The sequence below is a fragment of the Saccostrea echinata genome, unplaced genomic scaffold (genome assembly GCF_033153115.1).
Source record: "Saccostrea echinata isolate AGI-Se365-2 ecotype Australia unplaced genomic scaffold, CSIRO_AGI_Sech_v1 ptg000023l, whole genome shotgun sequence".
Classification (NCBI taxonomy): Eukaryota; Metazoa; Mollusca; class Bivalvia; order Ostreida; family Ostreidae; genus Saccostrea; species Saccostrea echinata.
The window spans coordinates 5,345,703-5,365,334 of record NW_026889772.1 but is presented as its reverse complement, the minus strand read 5'-3'; the positions used below and the strand labels follow the sequence as shown (position 1 = coordinate 5,365,334).

General features: G+C 32.0%; 1 protein-coding gene across 1 annotated transcript in view; it reads left to right on the top strand.

Annotated features, from left to right (window-relative positions):
• The window catches only part of LOC133191623 (beta-1,4-galactosyltransferase 4-like), a 235,185-nt gene that overhangs the window by 121,235 nt on the left and 94,318 nt on the right, over positions 1-19,632 (top strand). Inside the window, exon 3 of the mRNA XM_061327370.1 lies at positions 17,368-17,555. Coding sequence (XP_061183354.1) covers positions 17,368-17,555 — 188 coding nt within the window. The remainder of the gene's footprint in view (positions 1-17,367; positions 17,556-19,632) is intronic.

Below are 19,632 nucleotides of genomic sequence, written 5' to 3'. Positions count from 1 at the left end.
ACTGATCAAGGTCCACGCAAAAGCGTGAACTTGCGGTCCACGGGGCCCCGTGTTTTTCGGGGAAAACTCGTGGCCTGTACTGAATAGTCCTACATAGGATCTTACTTGTTTTAAGGAGATATGAAATCTAGACATAGGAGGAAAACTAATTGGTTAAATATATCAAGCACCTGCCTATATATTTATGTCACATGTAAAATACAGAATCAACATTTTTAATATTATGGACATGCTCAAAACATGTTTATTTAAAAATTTCCATACTCTCCAATACCAGTGTATTGTTTTGCTCTCTGAACAATGTTGTTAGACACGCTTTGTTTATTTACATACATGGTCAGTCTTGTATATATGTTTGTTATGACTGACTTACAAGTACTTGTTCTTGTAACAAGCCCTAGTTCATTACTCTCTATTTACAATCTGTTTTTTATTTTGATTACATCTACAATGGGTTTCAGCTTTTCTAGACAATATCAATATTTATATGTTTGCAAGCTACAACGTTGCTGGTTTTTGCGGCTTTATTTTATTTTCCTTCAACCCAAAACACTAGTTATTACCGATCATGGGTAATACTCTTGATCAACATCGAGCCGCAATTGGAATTTTTTACCTCCGAAATAGATGCACAATCAAATCCATGACTTATTGTTTTTTCAGATTTATACATTTATTATCCTTGTTGTTAAAAGTGTACCAATGTTGTAAACAAAAATTCAAAGTTTGCATGAAATACGCAGTATATTTTCAGCATGTCAATTTTCTTTTTCAACTTATAAGCATTTTACTACTGTTGTCTGGGGATATTGAATCAAACCCTGGGCCTACAAATAACATAGTCCGTACTTTAGATATTTTTCATATAAACATAAGAAGTATAAGAAACAAAATTGAAAATTTAATATCATTTGTCAGTGATTATCACATTTTGTGTTTTACAGAAACACATTTAGATGCAAATATTGACGACAATGCTATTTCAATTGAGGGGTTTTCTAAAATTTTTCGCAAAGATCGAAACTCATATGGGGGCGGTACACTTATTTATGTATCCGATTCACTTAGAGCTTTAAGACGTGCTGACCTTTGAACACTGAATGTATATGGATAGAAGTAAGCGATCCTACAAGTAATATTCACCTTTGCTGTCTGTATCGGCCTCCGAATTCTGACAAATCCTTTTGGAAAAACATAATGTGGTCCATTGAAAAAGTTTCTGATATATCCAACAAAATAATAATCCTTGGAGACTTAAATGTAGATTTTTTAGACATCCCACACACTCACATAGTTAACGAAATTTTGTCCCAACATAGCCTTTATAATATCATCAACGAAGCAACGAGAGTCACGAGTAGTTCGAGCACGCTTATTGACCCAATTCTAGTTAGCTCAGACATCAGAGTGCTTCACTCCGGAACTGTTCAGGTTGATAATTTTATGTGATCATAAAGGAACATATGTTTATGTTAAGTCAGATGTTATTCAAAATCAATCATACGAAAGAAAAGTTTGGTTATATAAACATGCAGATATGGATAAATTGAATTCTCTTATTGAAAATACTGACTGGAACACACTTATTAGTGAAGCACCGGATATAGATCAAGCAACAAATAATTTTACATCAACATTTTTGAATATTGTGAAGGAATGTATTCCTGAAAAATCGGTTGTAATTCGTCCAAAAGACAAACCGTGGTTTGATTCGGCTTTGCGTAAAACACATAGAACTAAAAAAAAGATTATTTAATAGGGCTCAAAGGACAAAAAGAAACTCTGACTGGGAAAAATATAAAAAATGTAGGAACAATTTTAACAATATGAAAAAAATTGCGATTGAAAATTATTATAATAATATAGAACACCACATTACACATGCAAGTAAAAATAATTCGAAACTGTACTGGAAATTATTGAGAGATATATTTAAAGTTAAATCAACTACAGACATTCCCCCTCTACAGTATACTTCTATTAATGGTGATGCATCTATTGCTTTTTCAAATGAAGAGAAAATAGATGTTTTAAATGATTATTTTGCTTCTATTACTTGTATTGATAATAGCGACGCTGTGTTACCGGACTTTTTTTTTTCAATAGCACATTTGATACCATCTGTATTTGTGAACAAGAAATCATAGATATTATTTCAATTCTACCTGTAACTAAAGCAATAGGCCCAGACAATATTAGTCACAAGATGTTGAAATCCACAATGTATACTATTGTAAACCCGTTATGTTTATTGTTTAACAGGTCATTAGCTGATTGTATTTTTCCTTGTAAATGGAAAGTTGCTAATGTTCTCCCTTTATTTAAGAAAGATGATCCTTGTATTATGTCTAATTATAGACCAGTGTCATTGCTAAGTTGTATTGGTAAAGTTATGGAACGAATCATATTTAAACACTTGTATAATCACTTTCATGATAAACTTTTTTATAAATACCAAGCTGGATTTCTACCAGGTCACTCCACTGTATATCAATTAATTGAAACATATGATACTGTTGTTAAAGCTATTGACAACGGTGAAAATTGTTGCATGATATTTTGTGATCTTTCTAAAGCTTTTGATCGTGTATGGCATAAGGGTCTCTTGTTTAAACTCAGAACTTATGGTATAGAAGGAAATTTGTTTCAATGGTTAAAGAGTTACATAGAGGGTAGATCACAACGAGTTTTATACAGAAACTTATTATCTGACAAAAAACCTTTATATGCGGGTGTCCCTCAAGGCTCAGTGTTAGGACCTCTATTATTTCTTATATATGTAAATGATGTTGCTGAAGAAATGACAAGTTTTTGTAGACTATTTGCAGATGATAACTCCCTTCAGCAGTCATCTAAAAATGTCAATACTATCGAAAACAAACTGAATTATGATCTTAACAAGCTAGAAATTTGGTCGAAAAAATGGCTTCTTAAATTCAACTCTTCTAAAACTAAAGCAATATTTTTCAACTTGAGAGGAAGTGTTAATTATCCTAAACTCTTCTTCCAGCAAAGTCAGCTAGAATTTGTCTCTTCGCATAAACATTTAGGGATTTTTTTCTCACATGATCTTAGTTGGTCTACACATATTGATACTATTCTAACTAATGTGTATAAAAAACTGGGCTTATTAAAAAAACTTAAATTTGTAGTAAATCGGAAAACTCTTTCACTCATGTACACAACCTTTATTAGGCCACAATTAGAATATGCTTCCCTGGTGTGGGGTGGATGGAATGTAGGTGATAGCGAAAAATTAGAAAAATTACAATTATGTGCTGCTAGAATTGTCACAGGCTTAACTCTGTTAGCTTCTAAAGATGCACTTTACTTTGAAACTGGATGGGAACCATTACATGAAAGAAGGAAAAATACTAGATTAACTACAATGTACAAAATTTAAAATAATCAAGTTCCTGAGTATCTGACTGATATAATCCCAAAATTGCGTTGTAATTCATCTAGTTACAGTACGAGAAATTCACATAACTATAACATACCCAAATGCAGATTACAAACCTACAAGTCAACTTTCATTCCCCTTGTTATTGATGAATGGAACTCATTACCTCTTGTTGTAAGAAATTCTTCCTCATTATCTATTTTTAAAAAGTCTATTTCTTATAATAAAACTATGCCACCCTCTTACTTCAGTTACGGAAATCGACGCTTAAATATATTACATACAAGGCTTCGACACAACTGTGTACTTAATAGCGATCTTTTTCGATGTAATATAATCTCGAGTCCCTTATGTTCCTGTGGAAGAGTGGAGGACACTCATCATTATTTCTTCTCGTGCAAAAAATATACAGAAGCCAGAAAAGAATTTTTCGATAAATATCTGCGAATGGGAAAATTACATACTGTCGATATTCATACATTACTCTGGGGAGATGAAACGTTAAACGATGTTGAAAATGAATACTTATTTTCTATTGTACAAACATTTATTAAAAAGTCAGGTCGTTTTGGTTGATGCAATAATTACTTCTTGCAAATTCTATACAGCTTGTGTATTGTATAATGTTTCTCTGATTATTATGCTTTTCTGTGTTTTATTCATTTTAAGCTGAAACCCATATATGTAAATATGTTTGGTATAATTCATATGTAGGGAGAGGGCGTATTAAGTTTTAAGAACTTTTGCCCAATCCCAGTTGTAAAGTTTATAGACAATAAAATATGTTCAAACCAAACCCGGAAAAGTACTTTTCTTGATATTTTTTGTTTAAGGATTGGTAAGTATATAACTAAAACATGTCAGTTTGATTATCTACACATGCATTACTACACTTGTTTTATATGGAGGGTAATCGTGTTCAAAAATCCAGACTTGTATGTTTGTTAATCCGAACATGCAATCATATTAGTTTCATAGTCTAGACATGTAAGTATGTAGTTCTAACATCTTAGCATGTAACTGTGTTGACTTAGAGTTTATACTATGAATGTGTGTATTTTTGATCATGTAAACTTTGCTTCTCCAGCATGGATACTTCAGAATGGAATTCAGTTTTGCCCCGCTTGATATAATAATTGTACTTTTCGTCTGATTGTAGTAAACAAGACATAAAACGTGAATGTGTTATTAGTTAATTTTCCAGTATTTATATATACAGCCGCGCTCTGTATAAAAAGCAAAGACAATTTTCAGGTATTCATAGGTAAAGTGTACGCGTTTGTCGAATTTTGAGAATAAGAAAGTATGGAAGACTATTAGTGCCACAATTCTTTTTTAATGATTTTATTTTCTTAGTTTAATTCTGATTTCTTGTTTTAATTCTATAAGATGTGATATGAATCATTACACGTCATCCGCGAATTTAGCTGGGCTTCCATTTTTAAGGTCTCAGGTTAAAGACCATAACGCTTCAAAGCCGAAGGAATAGTCATTGTAACATGAATGTAAAACGTCTTAGGTTTGGTGCGGACTGATAACTTCGGACAATCGAACTCTGACCTCCTCATTACGAAGGTGTCACCCAACCAGTAGGCTACTGTGATCATTGCCCCAACTATTAAGAACTAAATTTGAATTTAATTGCAATAATATCATAAACCAGCCACTCAGTAGATGCAGGCTCGTTACAACATTTTTCAAGTGAAGTGGGGGTGGTCTAAAAAGTAAGTTTGATGAAAAGGGTGAAGATAACGAACAGTGATCGACCTCAAAAAATCTATAAACAATACAAATCTGTGAAGAAATTCTAAGGGGAGGGGGGGGGAGGGGGGGATCAGGTGCCTAGGAGTAAGTGTCATCCCCTGTTGACCGGGCACACCCGCCTTATGTATTAAACAAGCTGAAGGAACATTCCGTTGTCAAATTCATTATAAAAATGAAGGCCTAATAATTGGTGTGAACGAAAAATAAAATTTTCTCTAACTTTTCGGTAACTTTTTTTCAAATAATTTTTTTAAGAATTTGCCAAAGTTTGAATACTGCAAAAAGAGGGAGAGGGAGGACGCAAACAGCTTAACTGTTAATGAATTTTTTTCACATTAAAAAAAAAACCAAAAAAGATTATTCTCGAAAAAGAAAGTGGGCAGCCCCCACCCCACCCCAGTTGTACTTTGAAGAATTAATTTGACGATGATATCGAACGTGAATGTATCTGAACGACCGAGACCAGATTTTTATTGGGCATTTAATAAAATGTTTTCGTTTCCAAAAATCACTTGCATTTGCCTCTCCTAACGCCAACATTTTCAAGGATAATGCAAGCGCGATAACTGCTACTATATATACTCCATACATTCCAATCTCTATAAAATCTTTCAATTTAAAGTTGAAATTCATTTATGAATAAAGCTACTGATCGAGAGGGAAAATAATCTAACTAAAAGAAAAGTAGCTATGAGATCTGATTAAGGATCTGATTAAAGGCAATCATTATATGAGATGCTCTTAAAATAAACATACAATCTGTTACACACAATTTGTTTAGAATAAAAAGAAAAAAATGAACAAGACAAGAAAATTATTTTTATTCTCTCAGGATAACTCCAAAAACATTCGAATGACGTGGTTTGATTTCATTATTCAAGACTGAGAATACTTTGTTGATTTCATTCATGGATCAGCATAAATCATGGATTCGGATGTAGAACTTAATCTGTAAGAACTAGAATGATTAATTGCATTACTTGCCAGGTTATTGCTAATTAAGTCAAGTAAAAGAAAAATGCAACATTTATTTATACAAGTTTATTTCAGACATTTTAAAATCCATGGCCGTAGGAACCGGGGAGGGGGGGGGGCAATAATTTTGCCGATATATAGATTACTATAGAAAACATAGATACTATATGCTTGTGCCCCCTCAATAAAAACGTCTGATGACCTTTTTTTTTTCTGGCTTGTCAAGAAATTTTTGGTAGTTGATAGTGCCCCCACAACTGAAAATGTATGGCTGTGCCCCCCCCCCCCCCCCCCAAACAGAAATTGCTTCCTACGTGCCTAAAATCAATATGAATAAATCTAACACGCTGATAAATGAGATATTATAAATATTTGCGTTTTATACACCGGTTAAGGAGATGTAATTGGTATAATTGGTATGCGTACATGTATCTTTCAATCGATAATTTATTGTTTTAGAACAACTAATATCTCGAATATTCAGACTGTTCAGTCAGAACTGCGTTTAGAATTTGTTTATATAAAAAGGCTTTACTGTCACAAATCATTTTGAAAGCTTGACTAAAAAAAATAAAACTACATGTACATGTAATTTGAAATAATCAGTAATAACGAAAAAGGAGCTGCCTTGGTTTAAAAAATTGTCGTACTGAGAGCATGTCCTTCAGTATCGAATAAGTTTGGAGACCTAAACACCATATGCAGATGATAGCAGAATATTACTACATAAATAGGAAGAGATGAAGATGGAAATGCTCAAGTCATCTTGTTTGTTATACAATTTAGTTGTTAGTTCTTAATTAATAAACATAGAGTCCATCTTCACTTTGATATAAATCAAGCTTTTCACTACTTTTTCCTACACAGGGAATATTGGTTCGAGTGATATTCATACGATTTTCTTTTTGTAAAAAAAAATGTTCAAAAATCAAGTGAAAATCATGTTTTCATGCAATTATAATGTAAATGAGTTCGTATGATTTCGCATGAGAATTTTAGAATTTAGAAACACTTTAAAATAGAAAAATTGTATGCAATTCATACAAAAAGTAAAAATGACAAATCAATACTAAGATCCTCGATTTCTTTCATTAACCCTTTTCTTTCATTAAAATTTTATAAACTATTTATAATGAAGTTAAGACTTCTTACAATTGTCTTTGTTGTTTAAGTCCAACACATTTCTTACAGAAGCCATCAGTTCCTGCATTACACCATGTAAAATCATAAAAGGCCACAAGCTGATCTATAATAGGCTGAGTTTAGGTAAGTAAAATGAATAAGATGTTGATATAAAATTGAATTTTTGGCCACATTTTCTCAATTATACAGAAATTGATAAAAATAATGTATTTGAAATAGTGAGGGGTGCTGGCATAGAGAAAGAGTTTTGAATATCATAAAAAATGTACAATTTATTAACATTTTATAAATTTGATATTTGCATAATTAAAACACAAGAAAAGTCCAAATTTAGTACAAATATATGCATTCATTCCAATTTGTTGATAGCAGATGTCCTAAATTTGATTTGAATAAAATTCATACAGCAAGTATTCCTCTGTAAAATAATATACAATGTAGTATTTCAATGTACAAATTAATTCATGCTCACTTATTTAGTTTTTACATACACACATATATATAACACATATTTATACAGTTAAATCTCTTTATTTAAAATCAGCAATCTGTGCATACAAATTTTCGCATGAATATCTTATGAATGTTAAGGTATCCCACTCATAAAAGCCTCATATTCAATGACATTTAATGCAGAACAGATATGCAGGAGCTGAATACTCGTATTTTTAGACATAATTTTCTTGTTTAAGTATCAGTATGTAAGAGCGTAATATGCCCTAATTTATGACCTTGTCCTGATTGATTACTGCTTAGGTAATTGCAAATTTTTGATAATTTTTCTTAGTAAACCTACGGAAGCCCGTTGAGGCCAGATCACAGAAAGGAAATATTTTTATTGGGTTTAATACGCAATAATCATTGCGAAGAAACGCAAACCTTTGCATTTAAAGCAAAAATCATTGCGTATAAACGCAAAAGATTGCGTTTAATCGCAATGTATATTGCGTTTAAACGCAAACCACTTTGCGTTTAATCGCAAAAGATTGCGATTTAACACAATCTTTTAAGACGAGTAGCTTATTCTGACTTTGATAAGACTGAAGTTCTGAATTCGTATTTTTCTTCTATTTCCTCTATTGACGATTCAAATGAAACACTGCCAAACATGTATTATTTGTGTAATGAAACAATATGCAATATTATCATTGATGAACAGGAAGTTTTAGACATTATTTCAATACTTCCTGTGAACAAAGCTATTGGTCCAGACTGTATTAGTCATAAAATGCTAAAAGCTACTCTTTTTAGTGTTGTTAAACCACTTACCATGTTGTTTAATAGGTCTTTGTCAGAAAAAGTTTTTCCATCTTTTTGGAAATTAGCTCATGTTATTCCTCTTTTTAAAAAGGATGATCCCTCTGTGGTTTCCAATTATAGACCTGTGTCGTTATTATCTTGTGTCAGTAAAATTATGGAGAGAATAATATTCAAACACGTGTATAATTATTTTCATAGTAATGATTTATTTTATCGATATCAAGCAGGATTTCTACCTGGTCATTCAACTGTATACCAATTACTTGAAACTTATCATAATATTGTTCAAAACATTGATGAAGGTAAATCATGTTGTATGGTTTTTTGTGATCTTTCAAAGGCTTTTGACAGAGTATGGCACAAAGGTCTACTTTTTAAATTACAAACTTATGGTATATCTGGTGATCTTCTCCAGTGGTTTTCTAGTTATCTATGTCAAAGGTCACAAAAAGTAATGTATAAGGATCTGTTATCATCAAAACTAGATATTTTTGCAGGTGTACCCCAGGGGTCTGTATTAGGGCCACTATTATTTCTCATTTATGTAAATGATGTTGCTGAAAATATGCTTTCAATGTGTAGATTGTTTGCTGATGACAATTCACTTCAACAATCATCCTATAATGTATTAGATATTGAATACAAATTAAACCATGATTTACATATTTTGGAACTATGGTCAAATAAGTGGCTACTTAGATTTAATCCATCCAAAACAAAAGTTGTATTTTTCAGTAAGAAAGACATTTCTATTATGCTAAAGCTATTTTTTAAAGGTGATAGACTGGAGTGTGTTCCAGTTCATCGTCATCTGGGTTTATTATTCTCACAAAACCTTAGTTGGACTGAATATATTGATGGTGTAGTAAACAGTGCATATAAAAAACTTGGCCTTTTAAAAAAGCTTAAGTTCAAAATCGGTAGGAAAAACCTATCAAAATTGTATATTACGTTTATTAGACCTATGCTTGAATATGCTTCCATTGTTTGGGATGGCTGCTCTAAACACGATTCTGAAAAGCTTGAAAAAGTACAACTAACTGCCGCTAGAATTGTAACAGGACTTCCTATATTTGTTTCTAGAGAAGCACTATATTCTGAAACTGGATGGGAAACATTAAAAGCTAGGCGATATATTGCAAAAATGACAACTATGTTCAAAATTCACACGGGAAGAGTACCTGAATATTTGCACAATATTGTCCCCAATAAACGCGAACATGTATCAACGTACAATACTCGTAATAAAGAAGATTATGTTGTTCCAAGATGCAGATTAGAATTATTTAGGAATTCCTTCGTACCCGATGCTATAAAACAATGGAATTTACTAAAAATAGAGGTTAGGGAAGCCATCTCAATTAATTCATTCCGAAAAAACTTGGTAGGAAAACTGAAAAATCCACCATCATACTTTTCTTATGGAAAGCGATATACCAATATCATTCATACTAAGCTAAGACATTATTGTATACTAAACTATGATTTATATAAACGAAATATTATTAATAGTCCTTCGTGTTCGTGCGGAAAACGCGAAGATGTGTACCATTTCTTTTTTGCATGCAAAAACTATTCCAATGCTAGAAATACTCTTTTCAATCGCTTGTTCATGCTTGAATTGGTCACTATTGATTTAAACCTATTACTATGTGGTGATGAAAATTTGCCTTTACAGATAAATAACAGTATTTTTGCTGCTGTTCATAAATTTATTGATGAAACATGTAGATTTTCTTAGTTGATATGTTAAATTTTATTTGTATCATTTGTATTATTTTTCTTTAATTTGCATGACAAACTGTATTATATAAGGAGAGGAACTAGTAAGTTATTTTAGAACTTGTTTCCAATCCTTTTGATTTAATCAATAAAGTATGTTCAAAACAATAATTAATGCGTTTAAACGCGAAAGTTATTGCGTTTAAACGCAATATTATTATTTTGCCTTTAAATGCAATAATCATAGTGTTTAAAGGCAATCATTTGTATCAAACTTTGCAGAGCACAATAAACCCATGCATACTGATATTTTTTTTTCTCGGATTTACTTTATAGGCAATTGTGTATTGTTTAGCTTTATAGAATCAGATTCCTCTGAGCAAACTCTCTCTGAAAGGATAAATCACTGCTGTGAATTTTTAGAGTAGAAAAATGTCGGGTTGTAAAATAAAAACAAAGGCAACCTAAGAACGAGGAAAGTCTTAAACTTAGATCTCTATATTCTTAATAAAGATTTGGTCAGTTGCTTAAAATCACAAATCACATTTTCTATTTTATTATTTTTTGTTAAATTTCAAACAATTTCTGCAAACAATTAGAATGGATCCTCTAAATAAAAAACTAAAGAAGAAAAAATGGTTAAAAACTATCCCCCACCTTGCGGTCACAAAGTTTAACCCATGTATAAAGGGATTCAGGAAACGACTGATGAAATGTTGGAATTTCATACATCATGGTGAAGTATTTAGGCTTTTAAAAATGTATATTCACAACCTTTCCTATGGTTGCACACAGTAAACACCTGAACATAGGTGATGGAATCATATCAGATCAAAATTAAAAATTAAATGAAAACAATGTGTACTACCAAATTGACAACTGCTATTAATACCACTGAAACGTTCTTAATTAGTTCTGATACGTAAGCAATTGCTTAGAGGCTTCATTAAAAGTGTTCGGTTCTAATACGTTTAAGACATTCAGGTTGTTAGGATGCACTACAATTCTAAAAAAAAAAAAACCGAACATTTTCCAAAAAGACATGGGACCATACGGTTCTTCTGCAAAGTGTCGAATCCTAGTGATTATAAGCTTTGGCTGATCGATTTTAATTTTTTAAACTACAGTATCATTGTGTTTAAATGCATAACGAATCCTTACTAAAATTCTTTCAATTAATATCAGAGTATTTTATACGTGATTGATATTTAAGGTAAGAAAGTTCGGTCTTAACATGGGTCTAATACCTTAAATCGTACGATATTCATAGGAAAGTTATGTCAAAGCGTATGGAATTTTTGCATAGAATTTAATACATGTTGTTTTTCGTCTTCTTTTCATGCGAAGAATTCGGTCATGTGAGCCACTTTTACCTGTGTAATTATAAAGGCAAAATGAATAATATGTCATGTGATCATAGGTTTTTATTTTGTTTAAATTACGAATCTTTTTTAAAATAACATTTCTTAAATTTGGACAAATATAGACAATCCATACATGCCACCACAGCATTCGGTGAACTTTTTTGCATTTGTACACATAATAACCATGTTTAGCAGGTTTCTAAAACAGTCTGATAAAAATTGATTATTCACGCTTACCTAATAAAATAGCAAGATATAATTACAATATTATGTTTTTGTTAAAAAAGAATGCTGTGCAGAAACGATTCAGGGGATTGATTTTTCACAAAATGTTAGATGAAAAAACCGAGACAATGTAGCTTGTCTCAAGAAATTCAAGGAGACGATATTTTGCCTAAGCAACTTTTAAATTACGACATAACACTAGGTTTGAAGAGTTGAGAAATCTGATAAGATATGTTCACATGATATGATGTGTTCAGCTGTCGTTCTTTGCGCACCTAACCCATCATGGAGTTTGAAAGCAATAAACATTTTCAAACCGAAAAACTAGTAATTTAAAAACAAAACACTCTTTATTTACTAATTTTATCCCTAAATTCACCATTTAAATGACATTTCCTTAACCGAGCTGCAATAAAAGTTTTGTATGACTCAACGTCATATCATCAGAAATGACACACTAAAATTTCAGTTATATTCAATGGAGGGTTCCCATGCTGTATACCACGAACACATTTTCTGTATGTGGTGGGTGCAAGACCTTGACCATTTGGGATATGACTTGAATAAGGTGTTTTTATATAGACCTTGACCATTGGGATATGACTTGAATAAGGTGTTATCTAGACCTTTACCATTTGGGATATGACTTGAATAAGGTGTGTATCTAGACATTGACCGTATTGGATATGACTTGAATTAGGTGTGTATCTAGACCTTTACCATTTGGGATATGACTTGAATAAGGTTTGTATCTAGACCTTGACCATATTGGATATGACTTGAATAAGGTGTGTATCTAGACCTTTACCATTTGGGATTTGACTTGAATAAGGTGTGTATCTTGCAAGGCCATATTCCTTTTTAAAAATATCAAGAGATCCAGATTTTCTAGAGACACCGACCTTTATGCAAGGTTCAGACATACCCTTGAGTAGTAGGTGAAGTAATAACTTCTTCAATCTTTGTTGCAAAAAGCTAAAAGAGCAGCTTAACAGACAGACAAACATAAGTACACCTATATGTCTCATTCCGTAGGCATAGGCATTAATAAATAGTTCGTTAGATATTTTCATATTTGTTTAATTTTTAAAAATACGAATAATCCTTATTTGGTTTGGAAATATTCTGAGTTATTTGCAGATAAAATTTTGCCACAAAATGTCAAAATGAAAACATTTAGATCATTTAATTTCATTTGAAGCACCCCACTACACGCACATGCATACATTAAAACACACAGATACATGTTTTGTCAAATATTTATGAGAATACATACAATTTATATTCAATTACTGATTACCTTTTGATAATGTTGATAATAGAACCCTCTTTAAAGAAACTTGTTTCCATTAGGGTCAATGACACTTTCCCCAATGATATATAATTTTTCTCAAGAATTTGTGTCTGAAGTATTGCTACTTGAAGAAGCTTCCTCGCAGAAACTTGGGGTATATTACCAGATATTTGTGCAAGATACCAGAGAATGTTGTTTCCTATATAATCAAACTGGAAATGACTTAAAATGCTGATATCTCAATTTTTGTTGTGTATATATTTTTAAGCATTTGTAACGGGATGGCACTCAATCACTGGGGTGTATCAACTGATTAACGGTACTTTGAACACCCAGAAATTTACTAACTTTAAACCAATTTATTTTTAAATTAAATGATGGACTCCAGTAAACAATTAAAAGAAGATTTAAATAGCTTGAGATGATGGTTTATTCTGGCTTAATCTCAATTAACAAATTAAATAAAATTTAATCAATGATAAAAATTCAATTAAGAAAAATACAATAAAAAAAAAATAATGGCTGCAGTCGTCTTAACCCCAAATTCCCAAAAATATTAAATTTCCCTAAGACATATTAATTAATATTGTGAAACGGCTCTAATAAATAAATAGGCCTAGCTAAATTTCTTCAAATTACTGAGTTACTAATAGAAATAAAGAAAAATTCCCCAAAAGTTCTTAAAATTTCACCTACATCTTATCCTAAAAGCCCAAAAATCTGGAGTCCCCGTTGTACAACGGGTGCTCACTTATATACCCTCGGGGAACGGTATCCGTTCCAAAACAACACGGAATCCGTTGGAAAGCAACGGAATCCGATAGAAAAATACAACGGAAAATAGTTCCCATCTATAAAAAAAATTACTTTAACAAGTTTAAAATACGAAAAAAATATAACTCTAATTCATTAATATATTATGCAACATAATTAATTACTAGATTAGCAATGCACAGTTGGCTTACGACATTAATATAGATATTTATAGCATACATTAATTCATAGTAAAGTTATATTGATGCAAAAGTAATTTCATTAGAGTAGATTGAAGTTGGCTCCTTTAGGCATTGGTTTTGGACTCAATGATGGGTCAAGTGTTAAATTTCAAATGTAGAAAAAAAACATAAACTTTTCTTAAGATGGGAGTTGCCAAGATTTGGCGGATGGGCCTTCGTAGCCCTAATGCCTATTGTTCCTTTTACATGACACATTTAGAATAAATTTATATTTTGTCCAATCTTAATATGCAATTAAAGGATTTTTATCACGACTCAAATTTTTTTGATATGAGAAAGTTTAAATGTTATTAAAATCATATATTTAAAAATATTTGCTAGAAAATTGATATTGTCATGTTTCAGCGATTCAAAATCTGAATTTCTCAAAATGCATATTTTGATCGCCGATGCTACGCACCATTGCTCTGACGACTAGGTGTCAATCGCGGTCAAGCTAAGTACTTATTGTATATAAAAAAAAAAACGGCTCATTTGTTGTGTCTATTAAACCTGTTAGTAAATAAATAAGTGATAATTGGATGATTGAAAGCTAGTAAAGTATAATTTGTGGCTTTAGGATGCACAAATGAGCACAAAAAAGGTTTTAGAAACACTTTTTCACATTTCCTGGACTTGGTCTAGAGGTGGAAGGGAGGGAACCCTTTTTTCTGCAAACGTGAGGACTTTGTCTCCATGCAGAACAACCGTTTATGTCCGATCGCGATTTTTTTCTGTACTATAAATTATTTTAAAGACATGGTACCTTTTTAAAACGGAAAAAAAAAATACACAACACGCATTTTTTAAGGTCGCAGAGAATCTAGTAGGAATATTGTGAACTTCGTAATGGCGCCATTGAACACTGGTGAAGAAGTGTCATTTCTAGTACATGATATTCACTGGAAAAGATAGAAGATATACAGGATTTATTTATATATAACTTATTAAAATAATGAAGAAGTTGAATTTAAAATTCTCATATTTATAAATATTTATAAAGTCAAACTTTAGTAGTTCGTTTTTTTTAGTCGAAGTCCCAAGTTGTCAACGACTTCTTCTTCGGTGTCCTCTCCTTTTGTCGGCATATCTTTCGGTTATTTCTCTCTGCTCGAAGTTCATACATATAAAAAGATTGACTGTAACCAAAAGACTATCGTCGATGTCAAAAATTTTCACCGACCTTATTGTGTTGTCTATATATTTAACGTCAAAATCTATTTCATATATTTCTCTTATGATAAGCCTTACGAGTTCTAATTGACCATTGACACTTATGACGTTTCAGTACCACGTGATCTTTACCTAATTAGTGACGATTTTTACTTCAAGAACTCAATATTACGGGTGTTTTATGACTGTTTTCAAAATTGTATCATAATTAAATGATTATTATATGTTTCAAGATTATAATAGTGTTTTATTTTTAAGAAATTTAGATAAGTGATAAAAACCCTTAAGAACCTGAAAATAATATACCAAAGACGCATGGCATCGCCTGTTAGGGGAACTGGTTGGAGTATTGCCTTAAGTACTTATTTTTGCATTGCTTCTTCTAATTATACTGCGGGTCCTCGATACTTGCGCTTTACAGAAATCCAGCTGCAGAAGGTGCTCACTGCTCAATGGTTATTAAAACCAAATTTAGTGTTAACTTATAGCCTTCATTCGACATTTGCTAGCGTCACAATATGAGTAAATAAAATATCAAAGTGAGGTTAAGTAGTCAACTAGCAACATGACGTCAAATAAAACTTTCTAATTTCTAATAAGATTTTAGGCTATTAATCCGAGAAAGAAATATGACTTGGGCAAATGAATTCAGATATAAAGATACGAATTTTTTTTTCTTTTTTAAGTAGAGATAAAATCAACTTTATTCCTCGACCGCTATTTAGGTATTTGATGCTCGGTAAAACTACCATTTTATGTTAGAAAATATATATATATATATTTTAAATTATTAGTTACAATGCATAATGAAATATTCGGGTATTATTTACCATTGGTATTAACACAGAAAAATTAAATCAGTGAATAACAGTAAAACATGCCAAAATACAAGACTTTTTACAGTGGGCTATCTATTTCCATCTAAAAAAAAAAATACGCCTACTTGATTCTTGCATTACGGTAAAAATGTATTATGAACGCCTGCTTTCTATTTACAATGCGTGTTTAAAAACCCTATAATCAATGTAAAACGCTAGAGTGTTGATACAGTGTAGATGTGTAGCAAGCACTAAAAAAAGCACTAAAGACGGTTTCGGCCAAAAATATTGTTACGTGAAAATAATTACTTAATGGAATGATGAAGTTAAATAAAACTTATGTTCTTTCAGTGCTATTTGTATTGCTGGTTTTCTGTGGGATAAATGTGCTTCTAATTGTGAAAACATCTTTGATTAAATACCGAATAACTTCAAGGAATCTCTCATCTGCTTCCACATGGAAATTTAATTTTGAAGATTTAGTTCAACAATTTTTAAAAAAAGGAGAAACAGAAAGAAAATTTCATAAAGCAAATGATATGAGGAAACCGTGTTTGATTTCAACATTAAAGTCAGAGATAAGTATGAATCTCTCTCTCTCTCTCTCTCTCTCTCTCTCTCTCTCTCTGTTTAAAATGCAGCACGTTAAACTAAATACAATTTAGTTAAGTACATGCTGTGGTAGATTAAAAAATGTTGTTTTTTTTTCAGAAGGCAACAGGACAGTTGATATCAAACCTTGTGTCATGGCGGAATGTCACACAAAATGGCTGCACGTTGAACGTAGCGCAGTAGAATCCTGTAATATGATGTATTACAACAAAACAAAGTGTCAGCTAATCAAATGTCTCAAAACAGCAAAATTATCGAAATCAACGGGTCGAACGATCGAGGATACGCAACTTTTTACTGATAGACAGAATTGCACTTCATTTTCTCTTTCTTCTGCGAGAAAAATGCGAATATTTGGGGGACATTGGATACCGATAGACTGCAGTCCTACACGTCGCGTTGCTATCATTATACCATATAGAGATAGAGAGGAGCATCTTTGCATTCTTCTTAAGAATCTTATCCCTGTCCTAATGGCTCAACAAACAGAATTTAGAATTTTTGTAATTGAACAGGTTCAAGTAAATTTCTTTCTATTGCTTTAAAGGTGTCTCAAGTATGTTCTCTTGAAAAGAAGTTAGTTTAAAGACATTTCAAGTAACTCAAGATTATATCGTAGACAGGAAATACAACTTTTAACAAAGGAAGACTTATGAATGCCGGGTTTCTCGAAGCAGAGAAATTGTTTGACTTTAATTGTGTATTCTTCCATGACGTTGACCTTATTCCAGAAAATGACAGGAATCTCTATTACTGTGGGGATCAACCACGCCATCTATCGGTGGCAATCGATGAAGATGGTTACAAGTAAGATTTTTTTACTGAAATCTTTCATCATTTTGTTAATTATGATGTGTGAAAAGTGATTCAGAAGAATTTTCCAGCACTTTTATGATGAAAATATTCTTTTTACCAAAATAAGCGTAAGTATTCTTTGAATTCCTCGAATTAAAATTAATCACGTGAATTATTTATCAAAAAATATTATAAACAAGAAGTTCTGGAGACACGTTGATATTATCAAGCCAAATACATTCAACTTTATCATCGTTAAAATTTGTTATTTGTTGATCAATATTGTGTCCCCACCCAGGCCCGTATATTCACTTTGAGGGGGCACAAGCATACATTTTCTAGTTGAGGGGGCACTGTCAACTTCCAAAATTCCTTGCCCCCCCCCCCCCCCCCCGGCTCCTACGGCCATGCCACCTTAATTCCCAGGAGTAAAGCGTTTACCAAAATTGAATCCACACGGCATGAATTAAATATCAATATGACTTACTTATTTCAAAAATAAGGATTATCTCCCTCATGCATAACTCTGATCCTTCGAGGTATTTGTCTCCAGTTTTTAGCATCTTTTTCAGCTCTTCCAAGTCTTTTTTATTTAAATATTTTGGATTTCACAACGATTCGGCTTGAGCATCACTGAAGAGACATAATTTGTCGAAATGCGCATCTGATGCATCAAAATTGGTACCGTATATGATTTACATTACTGGTAACTTTGTTCTTGAAATTTTCCTTTAGTAATGCGATAAAATTTGATCCCCGACGTAGCAACAAATTACTTCAAGCATCCATCTCATAAAACAAATCCTCACAACTTGGGAATCTTGCAATTGGGAATCATGCAAATTTAAATAATTAAAGTGCACATGGTACACTTGAAAAGAGATTTGTGAAAATAGCATTGAAATATACAGCCATCTGCACTCATTGAGATTGAAATCCATTTTAAGATAACTTTTTATTAGGAATTTTATATTTCTTTAGTAAAAATTGATTAATTTATTACATAATTACGTAGGAGCTATTCAGACTCGATCACTAAAGGTACAATCAACATAATACATTGAAAAATACTAAGCGATTGCAGATTAAGTATTTGTAACTTGTTTTATAATTCTCATTTGACTAAAATTATTTTCCATGCAAACACAGCTGGAATCAATGTCTAACGATTATTTTAATATATCTAGAGTTTTGGAGCAATACCTTACAAAAAATATCAGATTTTTTTTAATTATATTCAAAATGACGATAAGCAGCCGAACGGATAAGACGTGTTTTTTTTGGGGGGGGGGGGGGGGGGGGGCAGCTCTAATCTTACCTGTTACCTATGTTGAATTACTATGAGTGATTGTGTTTGTTTTCCTAGCCAAAATATATGGCTGAGTCTAACGAACATATGGATCAAAGTATTAATTCAAGCTTATTTAAATCCTTTTCTGGACTTACACAATCATTTGATGGAGATGAAAATATCACTACTACTGATGTGATTATACCACACTTTCTAAATGTGACATATAACAAATACAGTATAACTGTGTCCTTCCAACAAGAAAAATATGTAACTATTTTGAACTATTTAAAAGAGGAACTAAAAACAATTAAAGAAGTAGGGAAAAATGGACAAATTTTCAAGTCCGATTGTGATTCTTAGACGGCCACACTCTATGCTGGGACTAGCGTCTTACACATTCAGCAAATACCTGGCTTGACAAATTCATTCACGACATCAAGATCAAAGACACTAACAATATTAGTTTTGTTCTGGGACAATCATCACCACAAATAGCATCAACTCCAGTTAAAAGTGCTTCTCTTGTGTCGACCAGTCAGTCAAGTGATGTACAAAATTGTACACAGTGTGCGAGTACAATTCAATCTCTACAACTGGCTATCTGTAATTTAGCTAAAGAATTACAAGAATTTAAAGAAAAACTAAAATGTCAAAAAAAAAGAAGACGATCACAACAAACCAATACTGATTGACAAAAACACTCAGACATCAATCAAGGTTGTGAAAAACAAGGAAACAGACGTACATGGTTTAAAATCTGCACCAACGAATTCCATATCTAGACACACTCAGTGC